Source organism: Sarcophilus harrisii, chromosome 3 (assembly GCF_902635505.1).
Source record: "Sarcophilus harrisii chromosome 3, mSarHar1.11, whole genome shotgun sequence".
NCBI lineage: Eukaryota > Metazoa > Chordata > Mammalia > Dasyuromorphia > Dasyuridae > Sarcophilus > Sarcophilus harrisii.
In genome coordinates, this window is record NC_045428.1 from 479,820,471 (window position 1) to 479,842,141 (window position 21,671).

General features: G+C 32.3%; 1 protein-coding gene across 3 annotated transcripts; it reads right to left on the minus strand.

The window, feature by feature from the left end:
* Window positions 1–514: 514 nt before the first annotated feature.
* Window positions 515–21,225, minus strand: LOC100913330 (caspase-12-like). 3 transcript variants are annotated; one of them, XM_012546962.3, is made up of 10 exons: window positions 21,121–21,225; window positions 19,351–19,599; window positions 18,527–18,601; window positions 12,909–13,003; window positions 9,965–10,138; window positions 9,261–9,495; window positions 8,750–8,896; window positions 2,563–2,672; window positions 1,815–1,948; window positions 515–1,190 (listed from the first exon to the last, which is right to left on the minus strand). In XM_012546962.3, exons 1-9 carry the CDS (start codon window positions 21,125–21,127, stop codon window positions 1,850–1,852), a joined length of 1,191 nt encoding a protein of 396 aa, XP_012402416.1. In that variant the 5' UTR covers window positions 21,128–21,225; the 3' UTR covers window positions 515–1,190; window positions 1,815–1,849. The 3 variants fall into 3 exon arrangements, with proteins under 3 accessions (XP_012402416.1, XP_031816941.1, XP_023356899.1); XM_031961081.1 differs by lacking the exons at window positions 1,815–1,948; window positions 2,563–2,672; XM_023501131.2 differs by lacking the exons at window positions 515–1,190; window positions 2,563–2,672 and having other exon boundaries at window positions 1,197–1,948.
* Between the last annotated feature and the right edge of the window lie 446 nt (window positions 21,226–21,671).

Here is a 21,671-nt window from a genome sequence, read left to right on the forward strand (position 1 = left end):
AGTTCTGATGCACAAGGCACTTCTCAACAATGAGATGATTCAGGCCAGTTTCAATGATCTTGTGATGAAGAGAGCCATCTACACCCAGTGAGAGGATTGTAGGAGCTAAGTGTGAATGTTAAAACTTAACATTCATACTCTTTTTGTTATTGTTCACTTGTACTTTGTTTCATTATTCATTTTCTTTCCTTTTTGATCTGATTTTTCTTCTTCAGCAAGATAATTATAAAAACATGTTTATATATATTGTATTAAACATATATTCAATTATTTGCAATCTAGGGGAGAGAATGAGGGGAAAAAGGGGAAATCTGGAACACAAGCCTATGAAAGCATCAGTGTTAATAAATTATCTGTCCATATGTTTTGAAAATAAAAAAAAAGTTTTAATAAAAATTAATGTGAAAAAAATAAAATCAGCTTTAATCTTTCCAAGGTCACTAACCATACCTATATGATATGTTCCTGTCTAGATCCCCCTTATAGACACACACACACACACACAAAAAACTGCTTCAGGATCAAATTGGTATATTTTATTTAATTTCAGAATTAATAATTAAATGAATTCAAGTCTCCAGCATTATTCTAAGAAATATAAGGAAAACAAAGGAAATAGATAAAACTAAATCTTCTCTCAAGAATTTGACAAAATATTTGGAAATATAAAGAATTTTCAAATGAAACGGTTGAAATGAAAAAAAAAATAATATAGACCAGGAATAAGTTAAGTGTAACTTGAGAAACATCCCTACCCTCTCCAGCCTTGTTTTTGTAAAAACCATGAGCTAACAAATGTTTTAAATATAATTTAAGCAAAATAAAACTTTATTTTAAAATATAGAAAATTCTTAGTTCACTGGCTAGATTTGGCCCTTGAGCTCTAGTTTGCCAGCTGCTGAACAGGCTATAATAAAGTATAACAAGATGTAACTTTAAATTTTTGAAAGTATTGAAATATCCTTGAAATTTCTTATGGAATATGAAATTTGAAACAGAACTTGTAGGATGTTTACTTAATCAGGCCATTATAGGATTTGGGAAAAATCAAGTGAGAAAATTTTGGAATGGGGAGAAACATTTTGTGGGAAAAATATACGAAGTTAGATGATGAGAAGAATAATATTCTGTTAAAAGAAGTATTCTTCTGGAAGAACCAAGTACTTCAGGACCACTCAGCATATTACTTCCTAGATAAAAAAGAAAAACTATATAAGGAATAATTTTTTTAAAGTATAGTACCAGGGCCCATCACAGCATAGAGATAGTGTTTGCTGAAATATTGGCCTTTATAAAACCATGATGATATAGTCATAACTTATTAAGATGATTTGACATGATAATGAAGGTAATCATTTACATAAATAATGTTAGCAGCATTTCTATTTCTCCCTAATAAGACTCTGAAATGATCCTTACTACTCTGAAGTAAGGATCATTTCACACATCAGTATTCTGGATAGCAAATCAGAATTGTGATTTGAAGTATTGAGAAGTTTCCCTGGAAAATAATTCACCTTATTAAGGACCAATTCAAAATCAACACCATAATGACTTCTTCCTTCAAAATCTGGATGTCAGACTTTAATTTGTGAGGGCAAAATAATAAGTCTTCTCTACTTGGGGATAATCATGTAATAGCCCAGGAAAAATAAAATCAGGTTGAGGTAATTCAGACCATTACCAAATCACACACAGGAAAATGGAACTTGCCAACTAACAAAGTACAAAGAATACCTCTTCTTTGTATTCAACAAACTTCTACCTGTTGACTTTGATTAAAATCTTGCTTCCAATATCTTGGAATTATTTACCTTGGTTTAGAAATGGCTAGTGTCATTGAATAGCTTTAAATTCCCGGGAAGAGATAGAAATATCTTGTCATGGACTGCCTTTCAATGATGGGCATTGGGCTTGCATTTGCTGAAGTTGAAAATGATTTCTGGACCTGAAGTAATTGAGAGACATTTGTAGACATCTGGAATGAAAATCATTTCTGGTAATAAACAATGCAGCTTGACTATTTTGATTTTAACTCTGGAGGAGTTAGAAAAGTTTTGGTGGACAAAAAGTGAAGGAAAAGGTAAAATTGGGAATGAGAATTCTTGTCTATCATCATATTAGGGAACCTATGAACTAGAGATATCATCTACATACTAGACAAATAGGAAAGGGAAGTCTAAGGAAATCTGTAGAGAAAGTCAGTAAAGAGAATGGAATATCACTAAAGGTAAACTATAACTACGTTACATTTTTATTATGAAAATCATTATAGAACAAAATATAAATCTTTGATATTTTTTTCTCAGGCATATCCACTAATAATGTGACTACCTTCCTGACTCCCTCTCCATAGATATTGGGAGAGAAGTGTAGCTATTAGAATTAATGAATATTTGATTATTTGTTTGGGGAATCTTGATCTGGCTCTATACTATGTATCTTGTAAATAGCTGTAAATAAAAGAAAATTTGAAGTGATAAAAGATGGGTTTTTTGTTTGTTTTGTTTTTTCAGGGTTATTTTGCTCAGCAGTGGACACTTCCAGATAGAGTATACCAACTTTCCGGAAAACTTCTTCCACATGACAGCACCAGGAAAATTGTTGGAAGCAATCAATGAGTAGGCTGATGAAGAGGGAACCTACTTGGTCATCTTCCAAAAAAATGTCATCTGCAAATAATGGCATAATAATATAAGTCCCGGACTTTCATTTCTGTCAATAGACTATGAGATGACGTGTTATTACTTAATTTCTGATTTAAGTAGGTAGAAGAACCTGTTCAATTCAGCTGAATCTTATTTTATCCAACTAAACATTACATGTTAAATTATCAGTGTGTGTAGATACCGTGCAAACAGATAAATTGCTGAATGAAATTAATGCTAATTGAATAGAAATTATCAGTGACAAATTATACTTTCTTGAACCCAGAATAATTATCATTTTGTAATATGTACATTATCACTTTGTAATTATCAGTTTGTACTTATATTAAGATTTTCCCTTTATGTTCTTTTCCTTTCTTTCTTTTTACATATCAATTTGTGGAAGAAAGAGAAAATAAATGCTTGTTAATAAAGAAAAAATAAATTTTAAAACTCTTAAACTACTTGTTGGACTTGCTATGAAAGTGACCCTAGGTTCTCAAAACCTATAAAACCATAAATAAATCTTTGTAGTCTTCCAGTTTGGCAAAGATTTTCAGAATAATTAGTACAACAAAATTTTGTGTATGCTGGAGTCAGCCTAACTCAGCATTGAGAGATTCAATGATAGATGAATTATTTGATGGAAAGTTCGCAATGAATAAAGAAAAATATTAAATGTTTCTAAATTCTGTGTTTCAACTATTCATCTCTGAAATGATTGTGGCAAAAGGATGGAAAGGGCAATAATAGATATTCAGAATCAAATAATTTGCAATCTGTGTAAAAAAAACCAGTAACAATCATTTGGAGTCTTAATGTGAAATCTGTATTTAGTGTTCAACTAGTGATCATACTGTTGAATTCACTGAATTTTTTTAGTCTTTCTATTGCTATAAACAAAGTCACAAAACAAAAGAATTTGTAATTGAATGGAAGGATGGCTAAGAAGCTCACCTCAGAGATCCATTAAATGTATTGATTGTATGCAAAGGCAAAAATGTAATATAACTTCATTGAGTATTTGCTTAACTTGATTGCAATTCTCAGGAGAAAAGTGTTCTTCCCACTCCCACCCCCACTCCCAGGAGGGTGGGGGAGAGGGAGAGCTGGCTAAAATCAATGAGATGTTTGAAAATTAAAAATTCAATGAAAAAAAAATTCCACAGAAATATAGATACTGTGGAGCAATGACAGAGAAAGCTATTTAAAACAAAAGGCATAAAATGTTTGTGGCAGCCCTTTTTATAGTGGCTATAAACTAGAAATTAAATGGATGCCCATCAATTGGAGAATGGCTGGGTAAATTGTGGTATATGAATGTTATGGAATATTATTGTTCTGTAAGAAATGACCAGCAGGATGAATACAGAGAGGCTTGGAGAGACTTACATGAACTGATGCTGAGGTGAAATGAGCTGAACCAGGAGAGCATTATATACTTCAACAAAAATACTGTAAGAGGATATATTCTGATGGAAGTGGTTATCTTGGACAAAGAGAAGATCCAATTCAGTTCCAATTGATCAATGATGGACAGAATCAGAGAAGGAACACTGGGAAGTGAATGTTGACTACTTGAATTTTTGTTTTTCTTCCCAGGTTATTTTTACCTTCTGAATCCAATTTTTCTTGTGCAACAAGAGAACTATACGGTTCTGCACACATATATTGTATCTAAGATATACATGTTGAGACTGCCTGCCTTCTAGGGGAGGGGCTGGAGGAAAGGAAGGGAAAAGTTGGAACAGAAGTGAGTGCAAGGGACAACTTTGCAAAAATTTCCCATGCATATGTTCTGTCAATAAAAAGTTATAATAAAAAAGAAAAAAAAGAAAAAAAGAAGTATACTTGAAACAATGTATTAACTCAGTGGAATTGATGAGAGTTACTTAGTTTACATATACTTAGTACTTAGCATGGTGATATAATAGTTCTACAATTAATGTAATTGTAATAGGGTATTTATTTAAACTGAGGACAAAGTCAGCCATAGACATTCTATCTTTGATTATCCTTATGGTGGCTCTCTTGACTCCTGCACTATGGCAGGATTGGCAGACTGCTAGAAGAAACTCGGGACAGTCAGTCAGACTGTGAGTCAGACTGGTGGAAGAGACTGTGGAGCAGACTGGTTTAGACTGGGAGACTGAAGGAGACAATAAAGACTTTGGACTTTAAAAAAACAAAACAAAACAAAACAAAAAAAAAAAAGGCATGCAGATTAAAGGTGCTAGAACTTCAAAAAAATCAATTAGTTGAAACAGAGTAGTGGTAAATATAAAATACACACAGATTAAAAAAACGCAATTTCATAAATACAAAATGGGAAAGGATATGATCTTGAAAGGACAAAAATGAGAAATAATAAACAAATATTATTCACCATCTTTCATACACAAATATTTTTTATGAATTAAAAACTTTGCTATAATCTGATGGCTATTATGGCCTTTTATGCTCCTTCTATCCAAGAGCTAAGCTCAGAATATCTATTAAAACAAGTTATAGAGTACACACAAGTTTATTTTCAATATCTTCAGCAAGTGATTATATTCACTAATTAAGTGCATGAAACACATAAGAAAATAGAGCAATGGATAATCACTTCATAATAATTATCTGACAACATAGGAAACTCACTATTCTATAAGAAGTACAAAAAACCCAACTTTATCCTGAACACTTACTGCCTACTTGGGAGATAGTAAGACTTCTTTTTGAGAAGGAAAGAATTAATAAGCATCTAGGTTACCCCTAAATAGGAAATCCAACCCATCAATTATGGAGAGATTGTCTGAACTTGATCATTGATATAGCTTTAATTCAAATGAAATAGATAACCTCAAGAGAGTAAGGGAAGTCAACCAAAAGTTTAGAATTGAACTCAAGAAGTTGAATCCAGAGAGTCCCTTTTTTTAACCTACAAATCCAGTTGCAGACATCTAGGAAACAGATTATAAGTAAATGAAGTAGAAGTGGTAATAGTTAAGGTCATCTAAAAATTCAGAGTTGCTATTATACCTCAGTAGAGCAGTGGGTATTCCTAAGTAGTCTAAGTCATTCTCCAGTTTAAGAGGTCATATTACAGTACCAAATTTATTAGATAAATTTCAAAATCTAACAAATGTTAAGCAAAAAATAGAAGTGCTTATTTTATTAGACAAATTATTTCCATTGTTGTAGCACATGTAGTGTGGTATATGTGCAGAGCAGACAGGGGGAATTAGGGTATGGGTGCATGTGTTTTATAAACAGGTGCAACACATATTATTATGTTTTATATAAAATTTGCATATTTCCGAATCAATGTGTTTTTTCTGCTGTTAGACTTTTTTATTATTTGTGATATCGTTCATTGCTATACTTATACTATTGTCATAGGGGCATGTAGTTTTTGCATCTATAAATCTGTCGGCATTCACAATTTATATAGTATGATGGTATATGTTTTGTTTCTTGGTCGAATAAGATTTTCTAAAAATTATTGAATATATGTGATGCACTATGTGAATTTCATACATTAATAATGCATTAATAGTAGTTCCATTTAATTCTGGTGTAATTCCCATGTTAGGAACTCACACGCTTTTTGGGTTTTATTTTGAATATAATTACTTGTCTCTGTTAAATACTACATTTTGTGAATTATGCCAAAGGATATTTAAGTATACTTCAATTGAAGAATATTTTCAGGTCTTTCAAATATTTTTCTTGGAGAACAATGTGTGATACCTTTACTCTCTGAGATCTGTTTCTCTAAAGAGAGTGACCAGGTTTCAGCTACAAAATAAATATCAAAGAAACAAGTATTTGCAATGGAAGCAAAAGATGAACAAAAGAGATCAAACATCATTGGTTTATAAGAACACTTGTAAGGACAAAAGAAAGTTGAAAAATGGTGTAGTATGTTTTTATCCAATCATTGCTTCTTCATTATAACACATACTGCTTTTGAGTCAGCACCAGAGGATGAGCCAAGAAACAAGGCAGGAAAAAGAGAATAAAAACAGCCTAAAGATCTTTTTTCTACTCTGGCTTATTTATAAGACCATACTTATGCTAAAAAAAATTGAACTGAATTTTCCTAATCCTTGAGTTCCCCCAATTTACTTTGGCCTTTGTGAAGATTATAAGTAGAATATAGTACAAATATTCTGTTTTATTACATGAATCATAGTTTATTTCTTCATGTTAGGGAAGAAACTGACAGGATTAAACAACTGTACTGTATCTTGGAATTCATGTCTGTTTTTATAAACTGGATAAAGATTGCCTAGATACAAGAAAACCTGAAGCCACATATTTCATGCTATACAAATGTACATTCTGATTTTGTTCCATTTTTTTTTTATTCTTTAATTATGTACTCTTGTATCTGATCTAGTCTGTCATTGAACTGACTTCATTTTGTCATGTCTACCAGAGAAGAGACAATGATTGCCACTAGATGGAGACTTTAGAAATATTATATAGGTTAAAGATATTCCAAGTACAAATTTTAGGTCATGAGATAAACACTGCCACCTAGAGAAATGAAGACTTAATGGAATAGAACAGCAGAGTATTTGGTACATTCTTGGAGATAGATCTAGGTTGTGTCATAACCAGTAACCACCAGACTTCTCTGGGTGTGATACATATATTATCTAAAAAAAGCAAATGGCAAAGAATGTCATCTGGTGGTCATATATCATAGAGAGACCATACATGATATTTAAGCAAGAACTTGACTAAAATCTTCCTTATAACATGCTATCTTCTTCTACTGTCTAGACTTACTAGGTAAGAATTTTCATTACACTCTTTATAACTATCCCCAAAATGCTTATAAGAATCATTCCCATTCACTTTTCTAAAACTAGATACTAATAACTGATCAAGGATTACTACATTCATTGATATATGTCTTCTATGGAGCTTTGTTGCTATTGTTGTTGCTGCTGCTGTAGTTCTATCAACTCTTAAATGTTAACATACATGTTTTAAGACAGAAATTACTAAACTGACAAATATCCAAAGAATGATATCATAGATGAGGATGGGTCACATCCATAACATTAATTTTGTTTAAAGGAACTGAATATAATTAGACTGAATAAGGAAAGCTTAGGATGGGAAGGGGGGAGGGAGGGGGATGATAATTAATTGAAATTAATTCAATTAATTGAAAGATGATAGAGGAATCTGGTTTGTTTTGAGGAGTTCTATAGTTCTATAATGGGAAGAAGTTAAAAAGAAGAAAATTTAGGTTTGATAGAAGAAAAAAACAAACAAACAAAAAACTTGCGTTGCTCTGCCTAAAACTGAGATGAGTGTATCAAAAGGTAATGGTTGCCTCTATTAGTGTTCTTTAAGCAATGACTGAATGATAGGTGTGATAAAAAGGAAGTCTTCCAAACATGGGTTGATTAAATAACACCTGAGCTTTTTTTTCTAACTTAGAAATTCTTTGATTCTATTTGATTATTTTGCTAGTGTTTTTTCTTTGACTTTTCTTTTTAATTTTATGTGATTCAGCACATATCATCATAGTTCTATTGGTTTGAGAAGTCCCCTAACCATCAGTAAGACAGCAAGACAATAGCCATACCAAGGGTATTAAATTGCAATCCTTATTATCTAAAGATAATATGCATATACATACATGCACATTCATATGCACAGTGGTAATTCTTTCCATTCCAGAGGTAAATTCCCTTCAATTCTAGAGGTAATTTCCTCCAACATTGTGGAGAAACTCATTATTTAGAATGAATAAAACCTACAAACTCAAGGATGAATTTATGTTGGGCATATAACCAATTTACCCCCCCCCGGGGGCAAAAAAAGTTCTCAATATGTGAGGTATCCTACTAACTCAGTGAGACATGTCAAATAGAGTTCAATGAAGTCTATTGTATTTTCCCTATTTCAGTGAATTAGATAAAGTTATGGTTATATAACTGATTATTTTGCCCTGGAAAAGAATAGACCAGCCTTCAAGTCTCCCACTATACTAGGGATATAAATTTTCTGATTGGACATAAGGGAGAGTATTTAAGGTCAGTGTATGGAGATTAGTTAAAAAGTTTTAAGTTCCCTTCTAGAAATCCACTTACATGGAGTTGTAGAGTGAAAACAAATGAAATCCTTCTCCACATGCTCTTTTCCAGTAGCATCCTCCCAAATGGTATTTTTGTCACTTTTGGAGGATTGGACACAAATTTCTGCAGAAGTTGCCACTGCACCTTGTTCTGAAACTGTTCCTAAGTCATATGGGTAAAAATGATTTAAGGTTCCTTGGTCATAGTATCAGTACAGTGATTATTAAAATAGTGCATTATCCTCAGAGCATATTTTACAGATAATATGCATATACATGCATACAAATTCAAATACACAGAGGCAATTCTTTTTTACCATTGTGAAAGAACTCATTCTTGGAAATGAAGAAAAAATATAAACTCAAGGATGGATTTATGTTGAACATATAGCCAATTTACCAGATATATTAAGATAAAGTTAAGCTTAAATAACTGTTTCTTTCTCCTGAGGAAAAATAGACTAGACTTCATAAATCTGGGTAAATGGGTGGTCATATTTAGCCTAATATATAATTAAAAAACTCACCTAATTGCCATGCATGGATAATGATAACTTTTGGTTTATGTCTCAGTGTGCTACAGTTTCTATTATTGAAAATTTCAAAAATGGTATCCTTGGCCAGGATATCTGGGTCTTCTTGGTTATGATCTATCCCAATGATACCATTACTGGTGCCACGAGACATGAACACAAGGAAAGTACTATCTGAGGACTGGTGTTCTGGATGGTCGGCAAACTTCTCCAACACTGACTTCATTTCCTGAGAGACAATCAAAAATGTTGACTGATGAGCTAATGTAAATAAATCAGTTGATGGAAATGAGTCTAATGGACAAAAGAATTCACGTTAAAGAAATAAGAACAATAGCAACTAGAATAGTCAGCATTTTTATAGCACATACTATGTGCTAAGCAAGGTGTTAAATGCTTTACAAAAATAATTTCCTTTGGTGTTCACAACAACCCTTGCCCCCATTTCATAGTGGAGAAAACTGAGGTAAGCAGTGGTTAAGTAACTTGCCTGGGGTAATACTGCTATAAACATCTTTATTTAAATTCAGGAGTTGGCTGTAAATACTAAACCCTATCCCTTGTACCACCTATTTTTCTTATAAGATAGAAAAATACAAGATAAGATTGGTTCCCATTCATGCACATAATGGCGATTCATTTCCTTTTGGGGAAAAGGGAAAATATGGACAGTGGTTTTGTGGACTTGTGGCTCTTACCAATGATGTAAGGTTTTCTTTGATATCCACTCTATATCCCAGGTCCTGAAGTAGCTCCTTCATTTTCTGAATGTCAAATTTAGCCTTATTTTGCTCATTTGGATGATCATATTTAGTATTACAGATAATGAGGGCCAGACGTATACGGGTTTTCTTTTCCATAATTGCATATATCTATAAGAAATACATATGTGAAATGATTTTTTCACACTTTAATTTCAACAGACTGATTTGATATCATAAATGATCCTAAGAAATTATAAAAATCTCTGCCTGATTTGTTTCTATAGGAATATTACAAGAAAGGAATGAATGCTAATGGGCATTTTTCTACTTTTATTATTGTTGTTCAGTCATGTCCAATTCTCTGTGAACTCATTTGGGGTTACTTTGGCAAAGATAATGAAAGGGTTTACCATTTCTTTCATCAACTCATTTATAAATAAGGAGACTGAGGACAGCAAGGTTTGAGTGGCTTGCCTAGGATCACCCAGCTAGTCAGTTTCTGACGTCAGATTTGAACTGAGAAAGAGGAGTCTTTTTGATTCCAGGGACTACAAGGTACTTACTTGGCCATTACTCTACTATATTATTCTACTAGTGCCCATTACACTAATATCACACTATTGATTGTTCCAGTTCAGAACACTTCATCTTTTCTTTTTTCCTTATATTCCCCAAGTGTCAAACTTCCATCAAGTGTCTCTTAAAGGATTTAAAATTTAAAAAGTGAACTTAATATTTATATAGTTCAACACCTTCATTATATTCTTTATTCCTTATATTTCCTTTAAAAAGTGAACTTAATATTTATATAGTTCAACACCTTCATTATATTTCATTTAATTTTAAGTATTTTATCAATATATTGTTTTTAAATTACCATTGCTTCTAGATATACTTCTGCTTTCCTCAGTCTCAATGAGAGAGGAGGAAAAAAGATAAGGAAAAAAATCAAGCCAGAAACTACATGTAATAGTCCATAGCATTAGTTCTATCACCTCCACAATTATTTCTTCATAGCTTAATCAATGCCAAGATTGTTCATTTTAATTACATATAATTTGGCTTTTTACTGATATTAATATGTAGCATTACATTATATTTTAAGGTCTGCAAAACCCTTAAAAATAATCATTTCATAGATAAGGAAATGTTATCATAGTTATAGTTTTATATCTTTTTCTGGTTCAACTTAAAACAATCTCCATCAGTTTATAAAAGTCTCCCCATAAAGTTTGTGCTGATAATATTAGAAAATCATCCAGATCTCTCAGGAGTAAATCTAGAACCCTGACGGAAAAATGCATTTACAAGTTATTGCACATATTAGTTGATGAAAAGAAGTCTATAGTCTAACTACACATTATGGTTACTCTTTGGCTTTAGCCATTCACTCATTCCTTAATATGGATTAAGTAATCGAAGTGTATCATATATCACAAACCTATCCTTCTTTCTAATTATATGAGATATTCTAGGCATTACTTTATATGATTCTGATTCTGTCATTTTGGGCCTACAATATTTTCTTCATCAATTGAGAAGCCATTTAAAAAATAAGGAAACCAGGTTGTTCTTGTATAATTTTTTCTTAATGGCCTTGCTGGCTTTTTATGACTTCTGTTTTATTTTCCTAGTTTCTTCAATATCTCTTTAAAAATAAATTCTGCAATTTTGTAAAGAATTTAAAAATTATTAAGAAAATTGACCTCTGATTTATACTTTCTATTTACTCTTTTATTTAAAAAAATTGAAATTTGATACATGATTTGTTCTTGTTTCTTCCTTACCATATTCATCTTATCCATACTTATTTAAAGCTCACTAGTAATGACCTTGCCAGTGTGGTACTCTGTGATATAGATGATTTGGGCTAGGCATCAAGAATTATAAAAGGCAAGCAAATGCTTTGATATTATTTTCACATTTAAATTTTCTATTAACTTAATGGAAGAAATTTTTTTTTCTGTTTCTTCTAGCCCAATTCTATTTTTTCTTTGTTAAAACAAACAAAAACCCAAATCTGGTTATGCAAGAGTTGAAAAGTTTTTTTTTTTCTTTGTTCTATATAGTCTTACCAAGCCATCTACTTCTAACAGTGATCTTTTAAAAAAAATCCTCTTGGCCCCCTCTTTTTGTTTTATTCTTTATGAACTTGTTATTTTATCAGTGGTTCATAAATCCATTTATATTGTATTTCTTTAGAAGAATGCCAGTTTACTGGCAGCCAGAATAACATCAATTTTGTTTTTTTTCTATTCCCCCTACCATTCATGGCTCAGTTAAAGTTGCCCTCCTACATTTTTCTCCCAGTTATTCATGTTCTTCCTTCCTCAATATTGTGTAACCTGACTTAAAAGTATGTTATTTGAGGGCAGGAATTTTGTTGTTTTCCTAGAAACTCACAAAGTGGATTACATAGGCACTTACTAGATTTTGTAGAATTAAACTGAACTTTTCCCTTTGTATCATTATTGTATGTTCCATGTGGTAATCACCATTAAATGTCTTAGAGGACTATTAGGTGAGTCTTTCCCTGATTACCCCTCTCAATAGATAAACTGTTTTAAATAAACAGAGCAGTTAATTATCTATGTTAGTATTTAGATGATTTCCATACAGTGTACACACATCTATCTATCTATCTATCTATCTATATGTTAAATGGAATGAGGGGGAGCAGAGCCCCAGGATAGAACAAAGGTCAGACTTATGATTTTTACTTGAGAAATAGAAAAGGAAGTCAGGAATGTTTATCAGATCTAGGATTTGGAATATACTGGAAGTCTTGTATGTAGACATGGCTAGAGGGAATTCTCCATGCCATTTGGATACCCCTTGAGGCATTTCTAGACAACAGCAAACTCTACCAGTTCTTAAGCCTCTCTACTCTAGGAAGATTATTGATTCTCCTTTTACACTCATTCATCCAAAATGATACCTCTTCATTTTTTGCTTCTTTCAATTCTTCATAGAAATCGGGAGGGCTGAGCTTGACCTTGTTTAGGGGTTCAGCTGCCTGAATAGCCCGAGGTGCTGCAAGAACAAGAAAAAAGAATCATGATAAACCAGAATATTCTCTGGCATTGTACTCCTTTTAGAACCTGCTATCATTTTTAGGAAATGCCTCCAAGGATGACAACCCATGATTAAAAGAAAACTGAGGTGGAAGGGAACCTTTTTTTTTTTTTATATACAACTTCTGAATACCAATGGCTGTTATCCTTTGGACACTTAAAACTTTGACAAATTCAAATTCATAATCTCTCTTTTTTTTTTTTTACCAATATTTTTCTTCTCTTGACTTTCCTATATCTAAAAATTCTATCACCATTTTTTCAGATACTCTATGCCTAATTCTCAAAGTCCTCTATGAATCTGGTAATGTGCTACCCTCTGGATCCTGGAAGTTACCAAGTTCTTTTGTTTTTTTCCTTTGGAATGCATTCACATATCTGTTTTCCTTTAAGTTCCTTATAATAAATACTACATCTTGTGGTCAGAGCTGTCCATTTTTTCCCTATGCTTCCTTGTAATTTTTTGTTGTTGTTCTTTGCTGTGCACATTTTATTTTTCCTCTTCCTACTCTCACCCAAGAAGGTTACAATTAAGAGTGGAGATTATGTTTATATTCACATATATAATATTATAACTTTATATATACATACATATATATACACACACATATACACACACACATGCATAAACACATATCTTTGTAAGATTATCCTATATTTGTTCATCCTGTTTCTCTGGAGGTAGAAAACATCACTACCTTACTAGTTCAAATCTTTAATATTTGACCCTTAAATTACACTCACTGCCCTCCTTGTCTCTCATTTTTCCTGATCCTACTCTCTCCTGGATGTTGTTTAGTCTTGTTAAAATAATGCTTTGATCATGTCAGTCCTTTGTGCCAATACCCCTTTGCTCAGTAGCTCCCTCTTCCTTAAAAGTATAAGGTGAGATGTTGTGTGTGCCCAAATTTTGTATTACACAGGGTGAAATTTGAAATCCTTCTATACGCCAGGTCTCTCTATGATTTGCATCTCTGCATAACTTTCAGTTTTACTTCTCTAGTCTCTCCTACTTAGCTTTTCATTCCAAACTAGTCTAGTCCATCTGTCATACTCTGAGCATACTGTGAATTTTTTTATACTCTCTAAGAATAGCAAAGAAGTAGTGATAATATGAATGAGTTAAAAAATGGTGAAGAATGATACAGATCAAAAAGTCAACTGGAAAACAAGAAAAACATCATAGAAGGAGTAGGGATCCTATGTTTCCCAAGTTATAAGGTAAACTCATATTATCTAATTTCAGTGCACCTTTTCATATCAGTCAAAGAAAACTTTTACTTACATTTATTTGATTCTCTATCCTACTTTGATCATATAGGTTTTCCAAAACTTCCCTCATCAAGGCTACAGGAGTATCCCTTTCCCTAACCTCTTAATTACTTTCATGTATTACTTTTCTATAATATAAATGCTATTCATTAAAAACTTTTTCACTTCTCATTAAATTCTTGGCATCATAGTGTCTCTACTATTTCCATTACTATAACTTTTGAAGAAGTGAACTTTTTCCTACTGTTTGGAGCATGTTATGTGTTTAATAATTAATTTTGCTCTCTTCCATACTCATTACTGAGGCCAGCCCCACTATATGTATGACTGAACTTTTGTCCTCTCAACTGATTTAGCAGGTTGCTAAATTTTATCTCCCCATCCTATCTAATTTTATCTCCCCATCCTATCTAATCATTAACCTCTCCCAAACATTAGTTCTGTTTCTGCTGCCTACAAATATTTATAAATCTCCATTATCATTTCTTTAAAATTACTTTTTCCCTACAAAACCCATTAATTTTCATTCTATACCCCCACTCACAATATTGGTACAATTCTCTGAAAAAGCAAGAGTCACTAATTTTATTTTCACATCTATTACTGTTTTCTTTACCCCTACAATCTAGCTTCCAACTTCACCTGTTAAATAAAACAATCCAAAGTTATTAATGATTTCTTAATCATCACATCTTTTTCAATTTTTATTTTTTTAAAAATGAAAATAGAACTAGACCAACAAAGCATTTCAATGTGCACAGCAGAACATGCGATGATTTTAAATATGAAACAGCAAATTTCCATTTTAAGAAAGTCTATGATAAATACTACATCTTGTGTTCAGAGCTGTCCATTTTTTTCCTATGCTTCCTTGTAATTTTTCTTTTGTTCCATGCTGTGTACATTTTATTTTTTTCCCTTTCTCCCCATCTTCCCCAAGAAAACTACAATTAAGAGTGGAGGTTATGTATATACATACATATATATATTATGTTACAATATTACGTATGTGTATACATGTATATGTATATACATGCATATATATATATATATATATTTTTTTTTTTTTTTGTAAGCCTATACTACACTTGTTTGTTCTCTATTTCTCTGGAGGTAGATTACATTATACTCCATAAATCCAACTCTCCTTAGTTTTCTACATCCATCAAGTCATCATTTGCTATACCATAGCAATATAACAACCTTATTTTTTTTTAATCATCATATCAAATGGCTTTCTTTTTTTCATCTTCTTTTTCTTTACAACACATGACACTGTTGTACACTCTTCTTTTGAGTCATCTCTCCACCCTTTGTTTTGGTGACAATCACTATTTCTCATGGCTCTTTTCTAACCTACCTGGTCTTTCCATTTTAGCTTCTTTTGTTAGCTCATCATCCATTTCATTCCCACTAACTGTGAGTGTACAAACAAGCTCTATTCTAATCATTTCCCTCTCTGTGTCTCTTTCTGTATGTATATGTGTGCGTGTGTTTCTCTCTCTGAAGTCTCAGACTGACTCTTTTTCTTCTCTCTCTCTCTTTCCCTGCTTGTTTCTGTATCGTTTCTCTTACTATTCACCAGCTTCCATGTATTCAATTATCATCTCTTTGAACATGACTCCCAAATCTACAAATATACCACAATTTGGTCACTCTCCTCATTTATATTTCCATACCAGTAATAAGTCAATAAATATTTATTAAACAATTAATATGTTTTAGGCAACATGCTAAATTTGGGGGATAAAAAGCAAGGCAAATAATAACTTTTTGCTTTCAAGGAGCTCACATACTAAAAGATTCTAATTGTTGGAAATTTTTGATTTAGATATTTCATAGGTATTTCAAACTCAAGATGACCAAATTTGAAATTACTATATTTTCTTCAAAACTCACACCTTTTCTTACCTTCTCTGTTAATGTTGAGGGCACTAACATTGCTTTCCAATTCCTGGTGTACTCGTGAGCAGGATGTTGGGCAGCACGACCCAATGGAGTTGGCTCTAGGAGGGAGCAGCAGGAAGAGGGGCTGGACAGGAGTCTGGCACTAACATTCTTGTGTAATCTTGGGTTATTTTTTGATTCATGGTTACGCTTGCCACACCCAATGGTCAAAGGTTTCTATATTCGTGACATGTCTTCAATTTGCTCCCTCTTCTTTACTTATATTTAAACAAATTCAGGTCCTTGTCATCTCCTTCCTGGCCAATTATAATAGCTGTCTATTTAATCACTTTTCCCCTCATATTTCTCTCTCTCCTCTAATCAAATCTTCAATTCAGTTTTCAACATGATTTTTCTGGAAGCATTCTGTTTGTATTCTAATCAATAATTTCCAGTGACTCCCTATTAATTCTCAATTGACAGATCAAATATTTAAATCTCTTCACATTTTTCCTCTATCTTAAGTTTTATTCTTCTCTTTGCTCTCTGATCTAGTAACCCATGATGTTAAACTTGGCTAATGCCAGAAAGACACTATCCTCTCATGTACAATTTTTAGAATCCATAGTTTCTTTCAAGACTTAGTTCAAGCAACATTGTCTAAACAAAGTCTTTCTTGGCTCCCTAGATAGTATCATTCATTTCAGAATTACTTTGTGTATATTTCTATTTATTCTGTGTGTGTGTTTACAGAATAAATAGAAATATGCATATATATATATATATATATATATATATATATATATATATATATATACAAGATCATGTTGTCCTTCCCATTAGAAAGAAAGAACATACTGGAAAGAAGCAGTGTCACTTGTATTGATTATATTCCTATCACTTGATATAATACATGGCATATAATAAGTACTTTGTAAAGGCTAGCTTGCTTGCTTGATGAAATTATGATAATAGATAATGATTAGATTCCTGAAAATTATTATTTTGCCTGCATTGAGAATGGCAAAAAGGTTGTTAAAACTCAGAATAAGCTAATATCTTGTAATTCAAAATCTATGTGGCCCCAATAACTTAGGATATAAGAAAAAGAAACATTAAATTCTAGGGAACTAGAAGAAATGCAGGGGCATTTCTTGTCTTCTTTTACTAATCCTTGAAATATCTTGATGAAAAGTATATGAGTCATCAGACTGGAAAAGGACAAGAGTAGCCTGATTTTAAAACGTGAAAATGAATCTTTCAAAAATAGAGATTAGAATAAAATTTGTAGCTAAACATGAAGAAGAAGAAGAAGAAGGAGGAGGAGGAGGAGGAGGAAGAGGAGGACGAGGAGCAGAAGGATTAGGAGGAGGAGGAAGAGGAGGAGGAGGAAGAGGAGGAAGAAGAGAAGCAGGAGGAAGAAGAAGAAGAAGATTGATAAGTCAAAGGAGAAAGAGGCACAATGTAATAAAAAGAACATTGAATTTAGATTTACAAGACCTGAGGTTGATTTCCAGGTATAATAATTACTACCTACACATTAGTGATCAAGTTCTTTTTTTTCTATGTGAGCTTCAGTTGCCTTATTTATAAAATTAATAGTGTATGCTAAATTGTAAAGTCACATTTAGCTTTAAATTCTATGAAAAAGTGGCTGTTTTTTAAATGTCATCTAAAATAATTAAAATATTATGTGGGGAGCAGCTAAGTGTTACATAGAGTGTTAGATAGAAGTGTTAGATAGAAAAACCAGGCTGAAACCAAGAATTCATCTTTCTGAGTTCAAATCTGCCATCAAATATTTATTTACTAGATGAGCTACCCTGTGCAAATCACTCCACCCTCTGTTTGCCTCTGTTTACTTCTCTGCAAAATGATCTGGAGAAAATAGGCAATCACTACAATATTTTTTGCCTAAAACAAAAACAAAACAATCCAAATAGGGTCACAAAGAATCAAACATGAATGAAAGTCAATGAACAATTCCAAATGCATTATTTCTTTTGATCTCTCCAGTGTTCTTGGAGGAAAGTCAATTTCAAAATTATTAGCTCTATTTTTAGGTGAAGCAATGAAGAATCAGGCAGTCTAAGTTATAAACATGAATACATAGCATGAATAAGTAGAAGAATCTTAATCATACAGGTCTTCTGTTTTCTATTGCAAACTATTTCCTTTGCATCATACTTACCTGCACTTACATTGCACTTACCTGAAGACATTTCTGCTTACTACCTCACCCATCTAAGTTCATTCACAGTTCAAGATAGGGAGTAGCAAAAATTCATTTTAATAACATTTCTTTGTTTGAAGGCATAGTTACCTAAAATGGAAGCTACTGTCTGTGACATCCCTGCATTTTCGATTTCCTCTGAATTTTCATCTTCTCCTTGGATTCCTTATGGAAAAAAAAGGGGGGGAAGGAATATATATATATATATATATATATATATATATATACATACATACATACACACACACACACACACACACACACACAGGTTTGTGCACTTCTATCCCTTTGTTAAACATAATATATGTAATTTGATAGTTATGAGAATTTTTAAAGGCTCACAAAAGTTGAGATTTGCTTATAGTTATTTAACTAGTGTTAGATCATTTAAACCCTTATCCTTTTGATTACAAATTTAGCATCTATCTATTATATCACTAAGTTTCTTACAAGTCTTTTAACTATTTTTCTCTTTATTTTCTGATTTACAGGAAAATGGTACCTGACATTCTTCACATTACTTTTAATAGTCAAAGGTCACATGGGGAGGAAACTTGGGAGACTATGCTGATTATTCTCAAGAGACTGAATCACCCAGTCTCTTAACCTCAAAAGCAAAGAATCTTCTAGCAAAAAGCACATGCTAGGTTAGAACCTGTTAATTAAGATTGAGAGGCTTAGCAAAATAGTAGCAGGATGACAATAGCAAGCCATGGGGAGAGAAGAGTGAAAGGAGGACATTAGAAATGTCAGAACAGAAATGTCTTGAGGATGAAATCAATACAATTTCCCTGTCTCTGATGGAATAATGATGACACCAGATATTAAGTTCTCAAAAGAAGAGGGATTATTAAGGAAAATGTGAGTCATGACATCATGATATGAGTCTTTTATGTAATGCAATCACATCTTACCTGAATGTAGTTGCTGTGAAGCTGTCAAAAATCTTTTCACAACGATTTGGCTAATTTGGCTACTTTTATTAGTGACGGTCTTGATGAGGTTTTCACTCCTGTCCTTTATTAATAAAAAATCTTTTTTCATGTTCCTTATCTGATTTGAATTGATAACATCTTGCTCAATCAAATCATCAAAAATATTTTTAATCATTTTTGTGGCCTTAGTCTCTATACTCTTCAATGGATCAATAATCTTCTTTTGTTCTGTTAAACAGGAGAAATGTTATTAATAGTTTAGAGATCTTTTCATAAAACCATCTCATTTCAGAAAAGAAAAGCCTTTGAAAATAACTCAGTGTGAAAGTCACTTTACTTATGAGAAATAAAGTTACATAACAAACAAATATGATACCTATGCTTAGTCCTTGCTTTACTATTTTCTAGTAATGTTAGTGAATAGTTAGTTCATTTTACTGTCAGACTCAGTTTCATCAGTTGTAAAATGGGGGGGGGGGTTGAAGTGAATTAATGGATTAGACATTCTATGATTCCTTGAAACTTAGGCCAAAGAAAACGGCAGCCATATTTTTCCATTTATATCACATTCTTTCAAGAGAATAAAGTCATTATTTAAAATGAATATGGCAGCATTTAGTTTGACTATCAAGACAGTCAAACGTGTTCCTTTAAAAAAAGAATATGAGGTTTTTGAGCTGCTATGAAAAAACACTTTTTATGATAATATCAGAATGTAAAGAATACTGAACTTTGAGTCCAGAAAAAATTTTAATTTTAAATCTTGCCTCATTTATTTCCTGATCAATTGATTTCTGGACATCAGCCTTTTCATTTGTAAAATAAAGATAGTGAACTGTTAACCTCCAAATAACTTCTAGCTCTAAGACTGTGATCCAGGAACTACTTTCAGAGATTTAAAAGCCCTTAGAAAGATATAGATAGATATAGATATACACAGATATAGTATGCATATGTCTAAGTGTAAGGACTCTCTTAAAAAAGCAAATCTCTTTGATAGACCAAAATTTGAATGGACTATTTGCAATATTTTTAGTACAAGGAGAAAGGGAGGAGAGAAGGAATTGGTTAAAGAAAGTAAAATAGCTTTTAGTTTGGGGTCATAATACAAAGTAGGAGGAATTCTCTTCCTCCATTTCAGAAAGTTTGAAATTGAAACTATACTTTGTGTTTTTGTAGTCTCAGTAGAAAGGACATCACAAAAACAGTCAAAAGACCTTTGTTTCTTACTCTTGCTTTTACACTAAATGATAATGGGCAAGCCTTTACCAGATCTCAGTTTTTTCTTCCATAAAATGACATTTTGGAACACAATTTCTACCATCCCTTTCAATAATAAAAGTCTATGAAACTGAGGCTTATAAAGCTTTAGCAATTTAGTCTGCCACACTCCCAGAAAGTAACAGCAGGAAAGGAAAAAAAAATAACACAATGTTGTTCCAAAGACAATCAGAAAAAAAAAAAAACAAAATAAAGAATATAAAGCCAGTTTTCCTTCCATTTCTCTTTCCAAAAGTTTGTAGCTATTATTTAACTCTTCCATCATTGTTGCCATTGTCCCAACATAAACCCAGCATAAGAAAAGTTCCAGCTCCAAAAATCAACACCATCTCCTGAAAGCAATTCCCTGGTATATCTTTTTGATCTGAAATGACAGCCTTACTAATAGGAAAGCAGTCTGACAAACTAGGCTTAAATACTCCCACCCTAAAAAAAAAAACAATCAAACAAAAAACGACCACCACTCACCAGCCATGGTCCATGTAACTCAGTGGCAAAGCAAGACAGTGAAAATGAAAGTATGTGTTAGCCTTCCTGTGTTTACCAATAGGGAGAAGGAAGGAAAGGAAGGGAGAGAGGGCAGTAAAAGATTTAAAGAACTTCCTCAGCATTCAGAAGCATTTGAACTATCATTCTCAGACTAGTGTTCTTTGCAGTGTACCATGGGGGCCACTACTTAGCATTTTCATTTGCTCCTTGAACATAATCATCTCAGCCTGGAAGAGTCCTCTTTGAAAAGGCAAATGGCTCAGTTAAGAACAATAAAATTGATGATATATTTTTGCATTCTTTTTATCATAAATTTCTCATAATATTATGAGTGCTCAGTAAGTCTGAGGATATTTTCTTCAACTTATTTTGAATAAAGGCAAAGAATAGCCAGAAAAACAAAAACAAAAACAAGAACAAAAACATCAGATTTAATATGCCAACCCTTAGTTAACTGTCCATATTCAATCATTAAGAAAAATACTGAAAGAAAAAAAAATATTTTTCAATAAAGGGGATTTTAGTTAAAT

Bases quoted from the DNA above. Each gene is read 5' to 3' on its own strand.
- LOC100913330 (XM_012546962.3), bottom strand. The intron at 13,004-18,526 runs GTAACTATGCCT...TTGTTCTTGCAG, and splicing joins GACAGTAGCTTCCATTTTAG to CACCTCGGGCTATTCAGGCA. The intron at 9,496-9,964 runs GTAAGAGCCACA...ATTGTCTCTCAG, and splicing joins AAGAAAACCTTACATCATTG to GAAATGAAGTCAGTGTTGGA.